Below are 19,481 nucleotides of genomic sequence, written 5' to 3'. Positions count from 1 at the left end.
TAGCCATATATAGAAGGAGAGAGCATATTTCACCCATACTGGCTTCTCTTCATTGGCTCCCTGTTAATTCCAGAATAGAATTTAAAATTCTTCTTCTTACTTATAAGGTTTTGAATAATCAGGTCCCATCTTATCTTAGGGACCTCGTGGTACCATATCACCCCAATAGAACGCTTCACTCTCAGACTGCAGGCTTACTTGTAGTTCCTAGGGTTTGTAAGAGTAGAATGGGAGGCAGAGCCTTCAGCTTTCAGGCTCCTCTCCTGTGGAACCACCTCCCAATTCAGATTAGGGAGACAGACACCCTCTCTACTTTTAAGATTAAGCTTAAAACTTTCCTTTTTGAAAAAGCTTATAGTTAGGGCTGGATCAGGTGACCCTGAACCATCCCTTAGTTATGCTGTTATAGACTTAGACTGCTGGGGGGTTTCCCATGATGCACCCAGTGTTTCTTTTTATTCACCTCTTTTTGCTCTGTATGCACCACTCTGCATTTAATCATTAGTGATTGATCTCTGCTCTCTTCCACAGCATGTCTTTTCCCTAATTCTCTCCCCTCAGCCCCAACCAGTCCCAGCAGAAGACTGCCCCTCCGTAAGCCTGGTTCTGCTGGAGGTTTCTTCCTGTTAAAAGGGAGTTTTCCTTCCCACTGTCGCCAAGTGCTTGCTCATAGGGGGTTGTTTTGACCGTTGGGGTTTTTCTGTAATTATTGTATGGCTTTTGCCTTACAATATAAAGGGCCTTGGGGCGACTGTTTGTTGTGATTTGGCGCTATATAAATAAAATTGATTTGATTTGATATAATATTGATATTGACTGATATGAAAAAAATAAATCATAATTTTTCCCGCCATATTGCCCAGCGCTATTTATACCTGGTATTAAAGAATGTTTTTGGTGAACAGCTTGTTCACCACAAGAAACTGAATGCAATAAATAAATAAATAAATAAAATAACAAAAAATAAAAAAAATTTCTGAACCACAGGTGTGAACCTGACTCCTGAAAGGGCAAAGAGGGTGCAGGTTTCTTTGTAACCACCAACTCCACCAGGTAGGGCTGAAACGGTTAGTCGAGTAATTTGAATAATTTGATTGCAAAAAATGTTTGAGGCAAATTCTGTGCCTCGAAGCTGCGTTTAACAGCGTAGTACATATGCCGGGCCTGTGCATGGTGCTGTAACGTCCCCAGAAAAAAAAAAAACAGAAGAAGACTAGAGCATGCGCACAGGCCATCTAACAGCTAATCAATTTAGCGCTGAAAGCTACCACTTTCCAACATGACACACAGAGTAAACTAAAGCCTTTAAAGAGAAAGACGGTCCACGCTGATCATCTGAAATAGACTGCGCATGTAAAGTGAAGCAGTGTGTTTGTCTATTTTTAAAAAACACACAGCCTCTCTCTGCCCGGTGTGAGGTGTCAGCGCTCACCTTACACTGGGCGAGTCACAGCTCCGTCCCTGGCCACACTGACAAACAGTCTCTGAAAGAAGATCCCCTCAGAAAAAAAGTCTACTCTTTCTTCTGTGTTTTGCTCAGACTCGCCCTGAGCGTTTCGCTTTTAAATTTTCACTTTTTTGGGCAACACACAACGCTTCACAAACACTGTAACTTAAATAAAATAATAATAACAATTAAAAAAATGACTGCGAGACTTGTATGTTCAACCTCTAACTGAAATGCATCTGCTGAATCGCAGAGAAGGAAGGATAATAATAATAATAATAATAAAAAAAATCACGCAGAGACCCAGCCCACCAACCTTAAAAAAAAAAAAAAAAAAAAAACTCAAAAATGGTTACACTTTACAAGTTGGGAAAAAAACGAAACAAAACAGAAAGCCACATCCCATCGCCATTTCAGCAAAATGTCAAGACTTTGGCGCAGTGACATTGTGCCATAGAGAGTCCTGGACTATTGATGTTTAAAAATGCAAAAGTACTTTTTATCCGATTACTCAAATAATCAATAGAATACTCCATTACTAAAATAATCAACAGCTGCAGCCCTACCACCAGGTGATTTCACTGATGAACAACAGACGGGATGAATTCATCAATGAAATCACCTGGTGGAGTTGGTGGTTACAAAGAAACCTTGGACCCTCTTTGCCCTTTCTGGAGGCAGGTTGACACCTATGCTGATGATGCCAGATTGTGGTCTGCTTGGCCAAAGCCCCTCCAGAGGTGGTCAGGGACACACTGATCATATTGAACAGAAGTGCAAAAATGGAAATCTGCTTCCAATTCACATACAACAACTACATAGAGGGAACAAAATGGTCACTGTACAAGCTTTTTTGGGGAGTTTGTTTTTTTAAACCACGACCCTCCTTTCCAGTTGTATGGCTAAGTGCAGGTGCCGTGTTTTCTGCAAATAAAATCAAATGTTTGACAGTGCACAGAGGCAGGGGTGGTGGCCAAGTGGTTATTGCACTTGGTTTCAGTGCAGAAGGCTCCCGGTTTGAATCTCACCCCTGCCACATTTCTCCATGTCATGTGGAGTTGTGTCAGGAAGAGCATCTGCCGTAAAACTTGTGTTTATTCAACATGCAAATCCACCTTGGATTTGCTGTGGCGACCCAGAGTGCAAACAAGGGAGCAGCCGAAGGGGTTTGATAGTGCATCAAGGGCATTGTGAAGGTCTCCATTCTCTCTCACCAATCTGAACACTGTTACTGCATTCAAATCATCTCCTGGACCACAACTGAGCAGCTGCCTAAATCAGCATTTACCTCTGCTTTTGAGTTCAGTTGGAATGCTGAAAATGGTTTCTTTCCCTGCTTTGAATCCTTAAACTGTAAAAGTACTGTGAATGAATATTCTACAAACAACTCATGTAAACACCATAATCTCAATATAGACTTACTCAGGACAAAGTCAATAGTCGGATTATGGGTATCCATGTAAATGTAGTCGTGAGTGTCTATTTAACAGACCTTTAACTTGGGAGAGAACCACACTTTCTTCTGCACATGGGACAAACTACATGACAGTTGGAACAGCACTGCCATGGAAATACATGAGCCCAGTGAGTCTTAAAGTTAATGATAAGACAGGTTTAAAGAAAAAAAAGAAATGAAGAAGAGGGAGAGAAGTGCCTTTCATCAGATACTCGTACATGTTTTTTTTATGCAAGCACAACCAAGATCACTCAAAGAATGCATTGGGAGTAAAACAGTTACAGGATGGTACCCAGGGAGTAAAACCCAGATAAGACAAGCGAACATTTCAAGGAAGCTCTCTTCACCAAGTTCTGAGTAATAAATTGAAATCTATAGAAATAAAAATGTGGTTTAGGAGGAAAAACAAACAAAAAAACATATGATTAAGCATGAGTACATTTAAAAACCCCACATGCCACACCCCACCTCTCCATTTGGTCCTACTTCATGCTGAGGTCTCCTCCTCTGACCCACTGATTTCTCAGTGGAATGCCAGCAGACGATATCAGTTCAATTATTTATGGATCCTAATTTGTTGTTTTAACATGGTTTGGTTTCAAGCAAAACACACACCTTGGGATTTATTTGTTCACGTGTCCCTTCTCCTCTGACAATAACATTCATTGGTACATTATCCATTTGATCTACATGTGCAATATACACTTTATTATCTGCGCAATAGCCACTGTGTTTGTAATACAAAGTGTGCAATAACTGCTGTTCACAATTTCCATTAATCTGGTACTTTGTAATATACATTTATTAGAAATTATCCTTTATATACTTTTATAGCTTTATATTTATTTACTTGAGAGCTCTGCACAGGAATTCCAATGTACCCAAACCTTGCGTGCGAGTACAAATGCCAAATAAAGTCTCTATCTATCTTATCGCCTGCATGTGTGGGTATAGTGCAGCAGATAACAGAATATTTACAGAGGAATCCTTCAAATGGTGACACAAGCACCAAATTTAGCACAAACAAACCTTAAGCCCTGGGCACACGGCACTAACGAAGGACACCGAAGCCTAAACGAAACAAGAAATCTGGACTTACGCTGACTTTCGGAGACATCGTTTAACCATCATCCAGCTTCGATTCTGTAGCTGGTGCTTCGTCAGAATTTTCAAACTGTTGAAAAATGTGAATGAATCCTGACGACAACCTCAATTCATCCATATTCCGTTTTGCTTTCTGTTTTGATGGTTCCTCACCGTTTGGTAGTTCCTGTAATGTCAGCGTTCCATTTGATTGTCATCCAACTTTGTCAAACCTCTAGCCTCTCTCTCTCTCTCTCCAGCCTCTCAACATCTCAGGCTAAGACGTGCGTGTGCGCGCAAACATTGTCAAGACGATGCACAGACTCGCTGCAGAAATGATCACACGCTGGCGCTTCATTTTGCTTTTGTTTCTTAGCATCATGGTCACCGTTCACTTCGTTTTAATTTTGTTAGTTTTGGTTTCGTTTTGGTCTTTTATGCGCTCTGCACTCGCAGGCTTTTTGGTGATAGGACTCATTCGTCCACTTTTTCTCAATGATTTGTGACTTTGGGACTTTTTTCCTTCATTCAGCTAATGCCGTGTGCCATGTGGCCACGCCTTTAGACATTACTCTTTTGAAAAAACAGACTGCCCACTTGAATTTTCAATAGGCGGGCAGGTAGGGGTCAACTGAAGAATTACACAGGGGTCAAAATTAATAGATGCTCCAATCATATTGAAAACTATAACACATTATTTGTCTGACCATAACAATTCCAAAAAGGTACAGTTTGGACTATCTGCGACTAAATGTTACAGACTTATGGGGTAAAAACAGCAAGAATGGTGACAAAGGTCAATTTCAGTTTGTACAGGGGTTAAAAGTTAAAGTTGCTCTAATTTTGGTAAAAGGTGATGCACATTACTGGTTGAGTTAATCTGGTTTTAAAAAGAATAGTTTGCACCATGTGTCATGCTTTGTTATCACATTACGTGGATACATATGTCACATGTCATAGAATCCAATGGAAGTCGACATTGTTTGACCTTTTCTTTGGAGACCAAGCATTCAACACAGTCAAAACTATTCCATTTATCACAACTTTTTCCAAAATTGGAGCAACTTTAACTTTTGACCCCTGTACAAACTGAAATTGACCTTTCTCACCATTCTTGTTGTTTTTACCCCATAACTTTATAGCATTCAGTCACAGATGGTCCAAACTATACCTTTTTGTAATCTTCATGTTCAGACAAATAATGTGGTACAGGTTTCAATATGATTAGAGCATTTTTAAATTTCCCCCCTGTGTAATTCTTCAGCTGACCTGGCCGTCTATTGAAAAATCAAGTGGCCAATCCATTCAAAAGAGTAATGTCTAAGGAGTATTGGTGCTGAATTTGTGTTACCATTTGAAGGATTGTTTCAGTTATCTGTGCACTAGTAGTACTGTTAGACTAAGTACCTAGAAAATGGATGGTTAGTAAAAGCCCATTTTAAAATACATTTTTAGCATTTTGAGTGAAGCACATGAAGATATAATGGTTGTCTGCATGGGTGGTTGCTATCCAGGACTTGGGGTGATGTGTGGTGGAAACAGTTACACTCCACATTGGCACATGTTCCCAGATGTGACCTGAGTGAACTGAAGGACAGTTGTTACTGAATCAATTTTTACAAAAACAATTGAAAAGATATATTAATCTGGAATTAGATTGTTAATTTGGGGACAGACAAATGAAGAGCCGCTGTAGTGACCCCGAGGCAAAGCGGGACCAGCCAAAAGAAAGATAACAGTGTGGTCATCATACATGTTATACAATATGTCAATGTGTTAAAAGAGTAGAATAGAAATATTAATTGTGTACTGAGTGAATCTAGTTGATGTTAAGTTGAAATTTCACAGAGAGTCCTTAAATATGAAATGAATATCAAAGAATTGTCTGCTTGACCTCAGTTAACAGGGCTTTAAATTGGGACAACAAAAAAATACAGATGAAGTTCTCTTACAGGGATTGTCCTGTTTCTCCCAGGATGCACTTTAAGTGCAAGAATATGAGGTTTTGGCTAAATCAGAGAAATGTTCTTTATTCTTTTCTTTTTTTTTTGAAACTTTTTATTTATAACATTTTAACATTTTATAACATTAGAAAAAAGAACAACATTTGAGGTCAAGGGATAGTAAAAGGAAAATAATAAGCATTGATTGTTTTTCAAAAATACCATACTTGTTGCTAATTACTGAGCACTGTCACTTCTAGTGAAGTCCAACCATTTTTCCCATCGCTTCTTCCCTAGATCCTCCTGAAGTCTTAGTGAGTAGGTCATGCGTTCCATGAGTTTAATATTTTCAACCACGGAAAAAAATAGATTCCTGTTGGGTGGCTACTTCTGTAGCCAACATTTTGTAATTGACTTTTTGTATCTGTAGTAGTATATGTATATAGTATATGTAGTAGTAGTGTAGTAGTATCTTCAAGAGATAGGCATCATCTGAAGATATCTTTTCAAAGGAGTAACCAAAGTACAGAGAAATGTTCTTTAAGCCATTTGATTTCCTTCATTACACAACTGGACCTTGAAATTACAGAGCAGCCTCATTAGTAACAGACACCAATCCAATGGCACGCATTTCAAACAAGGAAGTATTTACTTACGTGCCACGCGCCAAAGTTAGTGGGGTTCATCATAACAGTGCTGCTGAGCTGCTGCAGCACAGATTCTGGGAGGGTATGACCATCACTGGCCAGAAGGAGGCGCTGACACTGTAACTGTCTCAGTGCTAACATCACTGTTGGGTGTTGTGAAGAAATATCCAACACCTGGTACACAGCAATGGAAGGAAAAGGGCAAAATGTTACATAAAGTAATAACTTTTAGCATCCTAAGAAGTTATAGTTTGACTTGTGAAACTTTAAACACTGCACTGTGGACAGAATCCAGAACAGTACCTGTGAGCAGAGGGCCTCGGCCTGATCCAGCTGTCCTCCGAACACAAGACCAGTCACTGCCTGCTGCAGCACCCAGGCTTCAAGTGTCTGGGCTAGAGGGCGCTCTATTTCCTCCACATTACGCACTACAACACAGACACAAGTCTATAGACAACATAAAAGTTGCAAAACACAAAATAAACAGGCAGACGCACTATTTCACACACCTTTCTCTGAAACCACTGACATGAGGATTTGTTCCAGTCCTCTTCTACAAGGTGCAGAGCCATAAAGATAACAGGAAGTGTTTTCTGTGTGACAGGCAGCCATTAATCCTGCCCACGTGGCTGGATCATCTGAAATTAGAGATGAGAGTCAAGATGAATATACAAACACCTGTCACATGATAAAGACATGTTACAGATGTTGGCAGATGTGACATATACTTCATGTAGAAGCTTTAAATGTGCATGCTAATAAAGACAACATTACATTTCAGACATTATCGGGACAGACTGCCTTTCACAGTGAGGTTTGTTGTACATGAGACGTGTCACCTAAATTAGACAAGAGTCCTCAGGAGATGACATATCCCCCCCGGTCCCAGAAATCAGCAATACAAACTGTTGGGGATCACCCAAGTACACCTTTACGCTAAATATGAATGAAATCGTCAACTAGTTCTTGAACATTGTGCTAACAAGAGTGGTAATGACAATATCTTGAATATCTCACTGTGACCTTGAAATTCACCCCAAGGTCACTGTAATTGACTAGTGTCTGGGGATCACCCAAGTACACCCTTATGCCAAATATGAATGAAACTGGTCAACTGACTGTTGAGATATCATGCTAACATCCAGATTTTTACCAGCGCAAAGTTCAAAAACCAGCATCTATGATAGTATGGGATGTGTTAGTGCCCAAGGCATGGGCAACTTACACATTTGTGATGGCACCAACAATTCGGAAAGGTACATCCAGGTTTTGGAGCAACACATGCTGCCATCCAAACGTCTTTTTCAGGGATGTCCCTGTTTATTTCAGCAAGACAATGCCAAGCCATGTTCTGCACTTGTTACAACAGCGTGGCTTTGTAGTAAATGAGTGCGGGTACTAGACTGGCCTGCCTGCAGTCCAGACCTGTCGCCCATCGAAAATGTGTGGCGCATTATGAAGTGCAAAATACAACAACAGAGACCCCGGACTGTTGAACAAGTGAAATCGTACATCAAGCAAGAATGGGAAAGAATTCCACCTACAAAGCTTCAACAATTAGTGTCCTCAGTTCCCAAATGCTTATTGAGTGTTGTTAGAAGGAAAGATGATGTAACACAGTGGTAAACATACCACTGTCCCAGCTTTTTTGAAATGTGTTGCAGGCATCCATTTCAAAATGAGCAAATATTTGCACAAAAACAATAAAGTTTATCAGTTTAAACATTAAATATCTTGTCTTTGTGGTGTATTCAATTGAATATAGGTTGAAGAGGATTTGCAAATCATTGTATTCTGTTTTTATTTACATTTTACACAATGTCCCAACTTCACTGGCATCGGGGTTGTACTACTCCAGCTTTTCAGTTTGTGTAAGTCTTTTGTTTTATACCCATATTTGAAAACCTATCAGTAATGCACTGTGATTTGAAGCATACCATGAACATTAAACAATGATTTGCACCAGACTGTGAGGGGATGTACCGTCACACCCCTCAACTGTAATGCATTTTTGTATCAGTGTTTTATATCTTACATCAGGTACTAAGTGTTGTGTTCTTAAATATCACAAAGTCACTGCACTATACCTTAGTCCTGTTTTCAAGTGGTCTAAAGTGCAAATGGTTGCTTGTGACAGACAAGCAGAACATCCAGGTGGAATTATCACAGGAAAAGGCTTGCTGGGTCTGAAAATGACAACTTCATCAGGTGAAAAATAGTAATAATATTTGCGCTGCATCGTCTACATTCTGAGAAACCAACATTTCTCAAGAATGTATTTGACTCACTAGGTGTAATGCTGAGAAGTGTTGGCTTCTCAGAATGCAAAAGATGGAGAACCACACCCTACATTTTCTGGGTCAGGCTCAAAACTTCTCAATCACCCCTCTTACTTCAGTGTTTGTTTGCAGTATAATTTTTGTATGCATGTTTTACCAGGGCAGAGCAGCACAGCTTTCTGCATAGTCTTCAGTGCATTCCTGTGTCTGTCCTCTCCTGAGTGTCTACCTCCAGCCAGCTGGTTGACTCCACTGTACAACAGTGCCCTCTGCAGGTGGAAAAACTATATCAGCGCTCAAGAAAATATCCCAACACAAGACAAACTGATAATATGGGATTGTTAAAAAGTAACAGATGCACCACACAAGAAGGCAGACCTTTCCTTGAGACATACTGGAGAGACAGGCAACATGACCGGCCACTGCTCCACCCTAAAACACACAGCAAACGGGCACAGCAGGGAATGAAGCTGCTCAGTGAGATTTAACTGCTTTTATGTGCTGATTTTGTGTGCATAGTGTGTACACATGGACTTACATTTGCCTTTTTGGGAAAGTATTGTGGTACCAGTCGAGACAGCAGGGCCCACAGGTTCGGGCTACCAGGGTTACTATAAATAGAAAAATAACACTTCCAATACTGCACATGCTCTGAAGAGCCAGAAACTTTCCATACAATCTTAAAAATTAAAAATTTAGTAATATGTCCAATCACATGTGAAAACTTGATGCGTTTTTATGACAGAGAGATGTGCTGTTCATCGACATAAAGGGTTCTGTGCCTCTAGGTCAGTATGCCTGCTTGAAAAAAATTAGAATAATAGAAACTGAAAACACAAAATGTGCTTTCACATCAGAGAGATGTTTTCATAGTTCTACTTCAGGGTAGGAACTTTACCAGCAGTTCTTTTTTTCAGCTGCCCCCAGTTGCTCAGAGTGGCCACAGAGGATCCAGTAGAGGCCTGCATTGGAATTTGTCACAGGTTTTTGCACCAGGATGTCCTTCATGACACAACTCCACTTGTACATGGAGAAACCTGCGCAGCTCCTAAAGTTCCAACGTGATCTCCCAGCCAAGTAGGGCAAGCCAGGCACAGTGGATCAGAAATGTTGTTTTTGTGGCAGCATAAACACATTATATATAGGTTTAGGTCATTCTATTTTGGATTTAATACAGCAAGTTATTGTTTAGAAGGCTGTGTTATTATATCTCCCCAAGTGTAATTTATAAGTGTTTAAAATCGATTTTAAAATTTTTGATTCACTGTGCTCTGTGAATTAGTGTCCGGAGCACAGTGAATCAACTTAAAATATAATGAAAAAACACATAATTATAAAGATTTTTTTCAAAATTATTAAATACATTAGTGTTCAGAATAATAGTAGTGCTATGTGACTTATTGTTACATGGGAAACAAGGTACCAGTAGATTCAGTAGATTCTCACAAATCCAACAAGACCAAGCATTCATGATATGCACACTCTTAAGGCTATGAAATTGGGCTATTAGTAAAAAAAGTAGAAAAGGGGGTGTTCACAATAATAGCAGCATCTGCTATTGACGCTACAAACTCAAAACTATTATGTTCAAACTGCTTTTTTAGCAATCCTGTGAATCACTAAACTAGTATTTACTTGTATAACGACAGTTTTTCATGATTTCTTCACATCTGCGAGGCATTAATTTTGTTGGTTTGGAACCAAGATTTTGCTCGTTTACTAGTGTGCTTGGGGTCATTGTCTTGTTGAAACACCCATTTCAAGGGCATATCCTCTTCAGCATAAGGCAACATGACCTCTTCAAGTATTTTGACATATCCAAATTGATCCATGATACCTGGTATGCGATATACGAGGTCTATTAGATAATAAACCGACCCTTTTATTTTTTTTAACTATATGGATTTGAATGACGTGCGATTAGGAGGCAGAGCCTTCAGCTTTCAGGCTCCTCTCCTGTGGAACCAGCTCCCAATTCAGATCAGGGAGACAGACACCCTCTCTACTTTTAAGATTAGGCTTAAAACTTTCATTTTTGCTAAAGCTTATAGTTAGGGCTGGATCGGGTGACCCTGAACCATCCCTTAGTTATGCTGCTATAGACGTAGACTGCTGGGGGGTTCCCATGATGCACTGTTTCTTTCTCTTTTTGCTCTGTATGCACCACTCTGCATTTAATCATTAGTGATCGATCTCTGCTCCCCTCCACAGCATGTCTTTTTCCTGGTTCTCTCCCTCAGCCCCAACCAGTCCCAGCAGAAGACTGCCCCTCCCTGAGCCTGGTTCTGCTGGAGGTTTCTTCCTGTTAAAAGGGAGTTTTTCCTTCCCACTGTAGCCAAGTGCTTGCTCACAGGGGGTCGTTTTGACCGTTGGGGTTTTACATAATTATTGTATGGCCTTGCCTTACAATATAAAGCGCCTTGGGGCAACTGTTTGTTGTGATTTGGCGCTATATAAAAAAAAAATTGAATTGAATTGATTACACCAATCATGCTTGAACGCTCGTGCGCATGCGTGAGTTTTTTCAAGCATGTCGGTGACGTCATTTCCCTGTGGGCAGGCCTTGAGTGAGATGTGGTCCCGCCCTCTCGGCTGAATTCCTTTGTTTCACACGCTGCTCGAGACGGCGCGCGTTGCTTTATCAAAATTTTTTCTGGACCTGTGACGAATATCTGAGTGGACACTATTCGAGAAATTAAGCTGGTTTTCGGTGAAAAGTTTAACGGCTGATGAGAGATTATGGGGTGTTTCTGTCGGTGTAAGGACTTCCCACAGAGCGGGACATCGTGCAGAGCTTCCAGGCGCCGTCGTCGGCCTGTTTCGACCTGAAAACATCCTAATTTAAGGCTTAATTCACCCAGGATGTCGTGAGAGAACACAGAAGATTCAGAAGAGGCCGGCATAAGGACTTTATGCGGACATTCCACTGTTTAAGGACATTTTTTAATAAAGACGTGCGCGCAAATTCGCCGAGTGGCCACCAAATTAAAAGCCTGTGGTACATAGCCAACTAACAAAGATAGATTGATCATATTTAAGATCGAAGCATTAAATAATGGTAGGGCTTCCTTGAGCAGCCTGGTAGGAATGGGGTCTAATAAACATGTTGATGGTTTGGATGAAGTAACTAATGAAAATAACTCAGACAGAACAATCGGAGAGAAAGAGTCTAACCAAATACCGGCATCACTGAAAGCAGCCAAAGATAACGATACGTCTTTGGGATGGTTATGAGTAATTTTTTCTCTAATAGTTAAAATTTTGTTAGCAAAGAAAGTCATGAAGTCATTACTAGTTAAAGTTAATGGAATACTCAGCTCAATAGAGCTCTGACTCTTTGTCAGCCTGGCTACAGTGCTGAAAAGAAACCTGGGGTTGTTCTTATTTTCTTCAATTAGTGATGAGTAGAAAGATGTCCTAGCTTTACGGAGGGCTTTTTTATAGAGCAACAGACTCTTTTTCCAGGCTAAGTGAAGATCTTCTAAATTAGTGAGATGCCATTTCCTCTCCAAATTACGGGTTATCTGCTTTAAGCTACGAGTTTGTGAGTTATACCACGGAGTCAGGCACTTCTGATTTAAAGCTCTCTTTTTCAGAGGAGCTACAGCATCCAAAGTTGTCTTCAATGAGGATTAAAACTATTGACGAGATACTCTATCTCACTTACAGAGTTTAGGTAGCTACTCTGCACTGTGTTGGTATATGGCATTAGAGAACATAAAGAAGGAATCATATCCTTAAACCTAGTTACAGCGCTTTCTGAAAGACTTCTAGTGTAATGAAACTTATTCCCCACTGCTGGGTAGTCCATCAGAGTAAATGTAAATGTTATTAAGAAATGATCAGACAGAAGGGAGTTTTCAGGGAATACTGTTAAGTCTTCTATTTCCATACCATAAGTCAGATCTAAGATATGATTAAAGTGGTGGGTGGACTCATTTACTTTTTGAGCAAAGCCAATAGAGTCTAATAATAGATTAAATGCAGTGTTGAGGCTGTCATTCTCAGCATCTGTGTGGATGTTAAAATCGCCCACTATAATTATCTTATCTGAGCTAAGCACTAAGTCAGACAAAAGGTCTGAAAATTCACAGAGAAACTCACAGTAACGACCAGGTGGACGATAGATAATAACAAATAAAACTGTTTTTTGGGACTTCCAATTTGGATGGACAAGACTAAGAGTCAAGCTTTCAAATGAATTAAAGCTCTGTCTGGGTTTTTGATTAATTAATAAGCTGGAATGGAAGATTGCTGCTAATCCTCCGCCCCGGCCCGTGCTACGAGCATTCTGACAGTTAGTGTGACTCGGGGGTGTTGACTCATTTAAACTAACATATTCATCCTGCTGTAACCAGGTTTCTGTAAGGCAGAATAAATCAATATGTTGATCAATTATTATATCATTTACCAACAGGGACTTAGAAGAGAGAGACCTAATGTTTAATAGACCACATTTAACTGTTTTAGTCTGTGGTGCAGTTGAAGGTGCTATATTATTTTTTTTTTTTAATTTTTATGCTTAAATAGATTTTTGCTGGTTATTGGTAGTCTGGGAGCAGGCACCGTCTCTACGGGGATGGGGTAATGAGGGGATGGCAGGGGGAGAGAAGCTGCAGAGAGGTGTGTAAGACTACAACTCTGCTTCCTGGTCCCAACCCTGGATAGTCACGGTTTGGAGGATTTAAGAAAATTGGCCAGATTTCTAGAAATGAGAGCTGCTCCATCCAAAGTGGGATGGATGCCGTCTCTCCTAACAAGACCAGGTTTTCCCCAGAAGCTTTGCCAATTATCTATGAAGCCCACCTCATTTTTTGGACACCACTCAGACAGTCAGCAATTCAAGGAGAACATGCGGCTAAACATGTCACTCCCGGTCTGATTGGGGAGGGGCCCAGAGAAAACTACAGAGTCCGACATTGTTTTTGCAAAGTTACACACCGATTTAATGTTAATTTTAGTGACCTCCGATTGGCATAACCGGGTGTCATTACTGCCGACGTGAATTACAATCTTACCAAATTTACGCTTAGCCTTAGCCAGCAGTTTCAAATTTCCTTCAATGTCACCTGCTCTGGCCCACGGAAGACAATTGACTATGGTTGCTGGTGTCGCTAACTTCACATTTCTCAAAACAGAGTCGCCAATAACCAGAGTTTGATCTTCGGCGGGTGTGTCGTCGAGTGGGGAAAATGGTTAGAGATGTGAACGGGTTGGCGGTGTACACGGGGCTTCTGTTTAGGGCTACGCTTCCTCCTCACAGTCACCCAGTCGGCCTGCTTTCCCGGCTGCTCGGGATCTGCCAGGGGGTAACTAACGGCGGCTAAGCTACCTTGGTCCGCACCGACTACAGGGGCCTGGCTAGCTGTAGAATTTTCCATGGTGCGGAGCCGAGTCTCCAATTCGCCCAGCCTGGCCTCCAAAGCTACGAATAAGCTACACTTATTACAAGTACCGTTACTGCTAAAGGAGGCCGAGGAATAACTAAACATTTCACACCCAGAGCAGAAAAGTGCGGGAGAGACAGGAGAAGCCGCCATGCTAAATCGGCTAAGAGCTAGTAGCTACGCTAAGCTAGCGGATTCCTAAAAACACACAAAGTGAATAATGTGTAAATAATTTAGAGGTGATTCAGCAGAAGGAGTGCTTTAGTTAAGGCACGTAAAGATTACACTGGGAAACAAATCGTAATCTAGATAACTAGATCAATCTAACTGCGCAGATTAAACAGCTAACAGATACAGCAAAACACCGCTGTGCTCCGGAACAGGAAGTGATACAATACCGCAGTGAGAGCCAACCACCAGTAGAGGCAAGAAAAATATGGCGTAACTGTTGCAAATATATATGTAGTTTTGCAGATATAGCTACTGATTCACTGTGCCCTGCAATTCACCGTGCCCCAGTTTCCCCTACTAATAAAGACCTACTCTGCTTAGCATCTGAGATCTGATGGGATCGGGTGCGTGAAATGCAGCACATTTGCCCTCCCTCAGTACAACAGCAACCACTAAAGATGTAACTGTATGATCCTATAAGATTTCTTCATGCAGTGTGAACAGAAAAAAAAGGTCCTTAGAGGTGTGAAGTTCACAGAAGAGCTCCCCAAGTGGGTAATACCTAAGACTCCTTGGTCCAAAAGCACCTGAAGTGCCTAAAACTCAAAAGGTTAATCAAAATTTAGCATTTTCAATTAAATCCCTGCAGTCTATCAAAAGCCCATTTTGAAATCTGAAGTACCAACCTTCTCAATAACATTTTGAGGTTTATGGTCATAGAAGAATGCTTCACTCTACACCTAAACCCCATGGCAGGTTGATTTTGCAATGCCTCATGGTACCTTTTTGACATCTCATGAACGACTAAGTGCAAGTGCCGCAATTATCCCCAGGCCACTTACAGACAAAGACAAACCAGCAAAGGATTTTGGACTTGTCATATCTTTTACCACAGAGGACCTATTCATCATTCTACTCAAAACCGTTTCAACATTTTAACTGCCTTTTGTAAAAACTGCTGCTGTGCCTTACTATGGTATGACTGGTATGTGGAAATTTTAATTTATTCATGTTAAATTGTACTCAGAGGCAGATTAAAGTGGTTACAGGCTTCTGAGGTACACGTCTGCAGGGTTACCGAAATACGTGCAACTATAAACAAACACTCTCATGTTTCGCCTTCTAAAATGCTGCATGAAAATACCCTCTACAGTCCTGAACTGTGAGCGTAATCTAGTAAGTACATCTTTCAACTCTATCATCAAGCCCCTTATTTGTTATTGTATCTGAAAGGTTCTGCAAACTCTCACTGGGCAACAAAGAAAATCTGAAACAACAGCTAACCTGTGAACAGCTCTGGAAGCCTCCCTCTGCAATGCACTGTAGTTTCCCTGCAGGGCGAGCAGGGTGCAGGTGAGCAGACATCGCTGCTCGATAACGCTTTCAGTAGCTGGGTCTTGTTTCAGCAGCTCAGACAGAGCAGCGCTGGCTAGCGCCGCATCACCATGGACTAGACCCAGAGCACATAAACAGAGCAGGGATTCTGAGATCGAGTCCTTCACCATGGAGCTGTGGAGACACAACACAGTCTGAGAAACTAGATACCAGATGTTAGCAAGTATGACACCTAAACTGACCCTGACCTACATCTCAAACATTTACAAGAGTGCACTCAATGTGTTTTACCTTATTTAATTTGGTTGTGCATGCATATTTACAGTAATACTAATAACTGGCTAAAACATATATTTTGGACTGATGAAATCATTTTTTTCCCATTTTTAAAGGCTGTCACAGGTTTCTTAATGATTTCATTATAGTACAAAAATAAACTTCGACAAACTAAAGATCCTTGCTATCAGGCACCTTTCTTTTTAATGTAAAAAGCTGTTTACAATATCCATTTTTAGTTTTGGCAAAACACCTGGTAAATACAATCCCAAATAAAGCCATGAGCAGCCAAGTGTTGCAACACTTTGTTTCCTTCTCTAAAGTAGTGATAGCAGTAGTGATGGCTTGTGCAAAACATATTTTGTCATTTTCCAAAATGTTTTCATATAATCATCAAAAAACTAAAAGTATGATGTGAAAATGCGAATAAATAACACACACCATTCATGTACCATAAATGCCAAACACTGAAACGATGTGGTTGCAAGAAAACAAATGCGATATAGACTCTACTTTCCCATGTGGCTTCTGGTAAACTGTAGCTGAATTTTCACATTTCATTGTTGTATGGTGACGCACTTTTTGAGAACTACCTACTCTGGACAGATTTACCACAGGAGCATACATTTTGTATTCCATACGGTGTTTATCACGTAGGGTTTGCAAATCAAAAATGTAGATGAGCATGTTGGTGGGGGAGTGACTGAGTGAGTTAGTCGATCCCAGTCAGATTGCTTAAGCAATAACTCAAAAAAATGCTGTACTTTTGACATTCACTAGATGAAAAGAACATAAAACGATGAAATCTTTCGACAGTGGATAACTTTGATACACCACATCGGTCAAAAAAGAAATTTTGTTTTGCTTATTAATATCCCACAGATGTGTCTGCCACCTGCTGGATGTGGTACCCACCTTCCCCTGCCCAATAATTAGTGCAAATTAGTGATTACAAACTCGAAACATAGTTTTACAACATTTCAAAATCTTTGCAGCACCTATGTTTTGGGACAAAAGATCCTGAATCATAAGTTAGACATGTTGAACACTGACAGCTGTTGGATGGTTCATGAATGTACATCCATATTAATTTTTGAATTTCATATTTGAACGCTACACTCAGCACAGTGATTAGTGCACTTGGTTTCAGTGTGGAAGGTTTCCAGTTCAAACCCCACCCCTGCCACATTTCTCCATGTAATGTGGAGTTGCGCCAGGAAGGGCATCAAACGTAAAACCTGTACCAATTCAACATGCAGATCCACCTCCGATCTGATGTGGCGACCCTAAGTGCAAACAAGGGAGCAGCTGAAGGGACTTACATTTTACTCAGCAACGGGTCTCTATGTTTCATGCACTAGTATGAAGAATGCACGTTCTTTAATCAATGATGTAAATTAAATGAAGACATGCATCCTATTATTGGACTTTAATATTTTAATACAATCTGCCATCCCTACAGGACCTGTACACCTCCAGGGCCCTGAGGCGAGCAAGGAAGATTGTGGCCGATCCCTCTCACCCAGGGCACAAACTTTTTGTCACCCTTCCCTCCGGCAGATGGCTAAGGTCCATCAGGACAAAAACCTCAAGACACAAAAACAGCTTCTTTCCATCTGCAGCTAGACTAAAAAATAATGCCAGATACCCCATTTACCCTGCGCCTCCACCCCCCTTCCACAAAGTATACATTGGCCATCCCTTACTGGTACTGAAAGGAACTGTACATCTGCACACCATTCACATGCTTTTGAACAGTCCCATTGCACTACATTATATTTATTTAACAGTAAATATAGATTTGCCTGTTTAAATATTTGACACCTTTACTTGTAAAGGTGTCAAGTAACACTAGATCAAATTCCTTCGATGTGAGAACTTACTTAGCAATAAATTCAATTCTGATTAATTCAAATGATTTGTATAGATTTGGGGCAGCATGGTGACTTAGTGGTTTTCACTGTTGCCTTACAGTGAGAAGGTCCCGCGATCAAATCCAAATATGCAGGTTCAATGAATTGGAAATTTTGACACTGACTGTACATGAGGGTGTGAATGTATGTGTTTGTCTATGTGCATAGACTCTGCATTAGACTGGCGGCCTGTTCAAGGTGTGTGTGTTTTAATTATATTTTGAGGGAACGGTCAAAGTGGAGGGTCACATCTACAGTGAGGATAATAAGTATTTGAACACCCTGCAATTTTGCAAGTTCTCCCACTAAGAAATCATGGAGGGGTCTGAAATTTTCATCTTAGGTGCATGTCCACTGTGAGAGACAATCTAAAAAATAAAATCCGGAAATCACAATGTATGATTTTTTTTAATAATTTACTTGTATGTTACTGCTGCAAATAAGTATTTGAACACCTGTGAAAATCAAAGTTAATATTTGGTACAGTAGCCTTTGTTTGCAATTACAGAGGTCAAACATTTCCTGTAGTTTTTCACCAGGTTTGCACACACTGCAGCAGGGATTTTGGTCCACTCCTCCATACAGATCTTATCCAAATCTTTCAGGTTTGGAGTTTCAGCTCTCTCCAAAGATTTTCTATTGAGTTCAGGTCTGGAGACTGGCCAGGCCACTCCAGGACCTTGAAATGCTTCTTACGGAGCCCCTCCTTAGTTGCCCTGGTTGTGTGTTTGGTGTCACTGTCATGCTGGAAGACCCAGCCATGACCCATCTTCAATGCTCTTACTGAGGGAAGGAGGTTGTTTGCCAAAATCTCGCAATACATGACCCCATCCATCCTCCCTTCAATACAGTGCAGTCGTCCTGTCCCCTTTGCAGAAGAGCACCCCCAGAGTATGATGTTTCCACCCCCATGCTTCACGGTTGGGATGGTTTTCTTGGTGTTGTTCTCATCCTCTAAACATGGCAAGTGGAGTTGATTCCAAAAAGCTCTATTCTGGTCTCATCTCATCTGACCACATGACCTTCTCCCATGCCTCCTCTGGATCATCCAGATGGTCACTGGTGAACCTCAAACGGGCCTGGACATGTGCTGGCTTGAGCAAGGGGATCTTGCTGCCCTGCAGGATTTTAAACCATGACAGCATCATGTGTTACTCATGTAATCTTTGTGACTGTGATCCCACCTCTCTTCAGGTCATTGACTAAGTCCTCCTGTGTAGTTCTGAGCTTTCTCAGAATCATCCTTACCCCACAAAGTGAGATCTTGCATGGAATCCCAGACCGAGGGAGACTGACAGTCATCTTGTGTTTCTTCCACTTTCTAATAAATAATCATAACAGTTGTTGTCTTCTACCAAGCTGCTTGCCTGTTGTCCTGTAGTCCATCCCAGCCTTGTGCAGGTCTACAATTTTGTCCCTGGTGTCCTTAGACAGCTCTTTGGTCTTGGCTATGGTGGACAGGTTGGAGTGTGATTGATTGAGTGTGTGAACAGGTGTCTTTTATACAGGTAACAAGTTCAAACAGGTGTAATTAATACAGGTAA

At 40.8% G+C, this 19,481-nt stretch overlaps 1 protein-coding gene across 4 annotated transcripts in view; it reads right to left on the bottom strand.

Annotated features, from left to right (window-relative positions):
* Nucleotides 1-19,481, bottom strand: part of ttc37 (tetratricopeptide repeat domain 37) — a 64,161-nt gene that overhangs the window by 16,659 nt on the left and 28,021 nt on the right. For all 4 annotated transcript variants that reach the window (XM_034170043.1, XM_034170040.1, XM_034170039.1 and 1 more), the window contains exons 31-37: nucleotides 15,698-15,922; nucleotides 9,394-9,466; nucleotides 9,234-9,287; nucleotides 9,013-9,124; nucleotides 7,086-7,214; nucleotides 6,880-7,004; nucleotides 6,586-6,750 (exon numbers count right to left, since the gene is read on the bottom strand). In XM_034170043.1, the coding sequence (XP_034025934.1) occupies nucleotides 6,586-6,750; nucleotides 6,880-7,004; nucleotides 7,086-7,214; nucleotides 9,013-9,124; nucleotides 9,234-9,287; nucleotides 9,394-9,466; nucleotides 15,698-15,922 (883 nt within the window). The remainder of the gene's footprint in view (nucleotides 1-6,585; nucleotides 6,751-6,879; nucleotides 7,005-7,085; nucleotides 7,215-9,012; nucleotides 9,125-9,233; nucleotides 9,288-9,393; nucleotides 9,467-15,697; nucleotides 15,923-19,481) is intronic.

Source organism: Thalassophryne amazonica, chromosome 5 (genome assembly GCF_902500255.1).
Source record: "Thalassophryne amazonica chromosome 5, fThaAma1.1, whole genome shotgun sequence".
Taxonomy (NCBI): domain Eukaryota; kingdom Metazoa; phylum Chordata; class Actinopteri; order Batrachoidiformes; family Batrachoididae; genus Thalassophryne; species Thalassophryne amazonica.
This window is presented reverse-complemented; position numbering and strand designations above follow the sequence as displayed.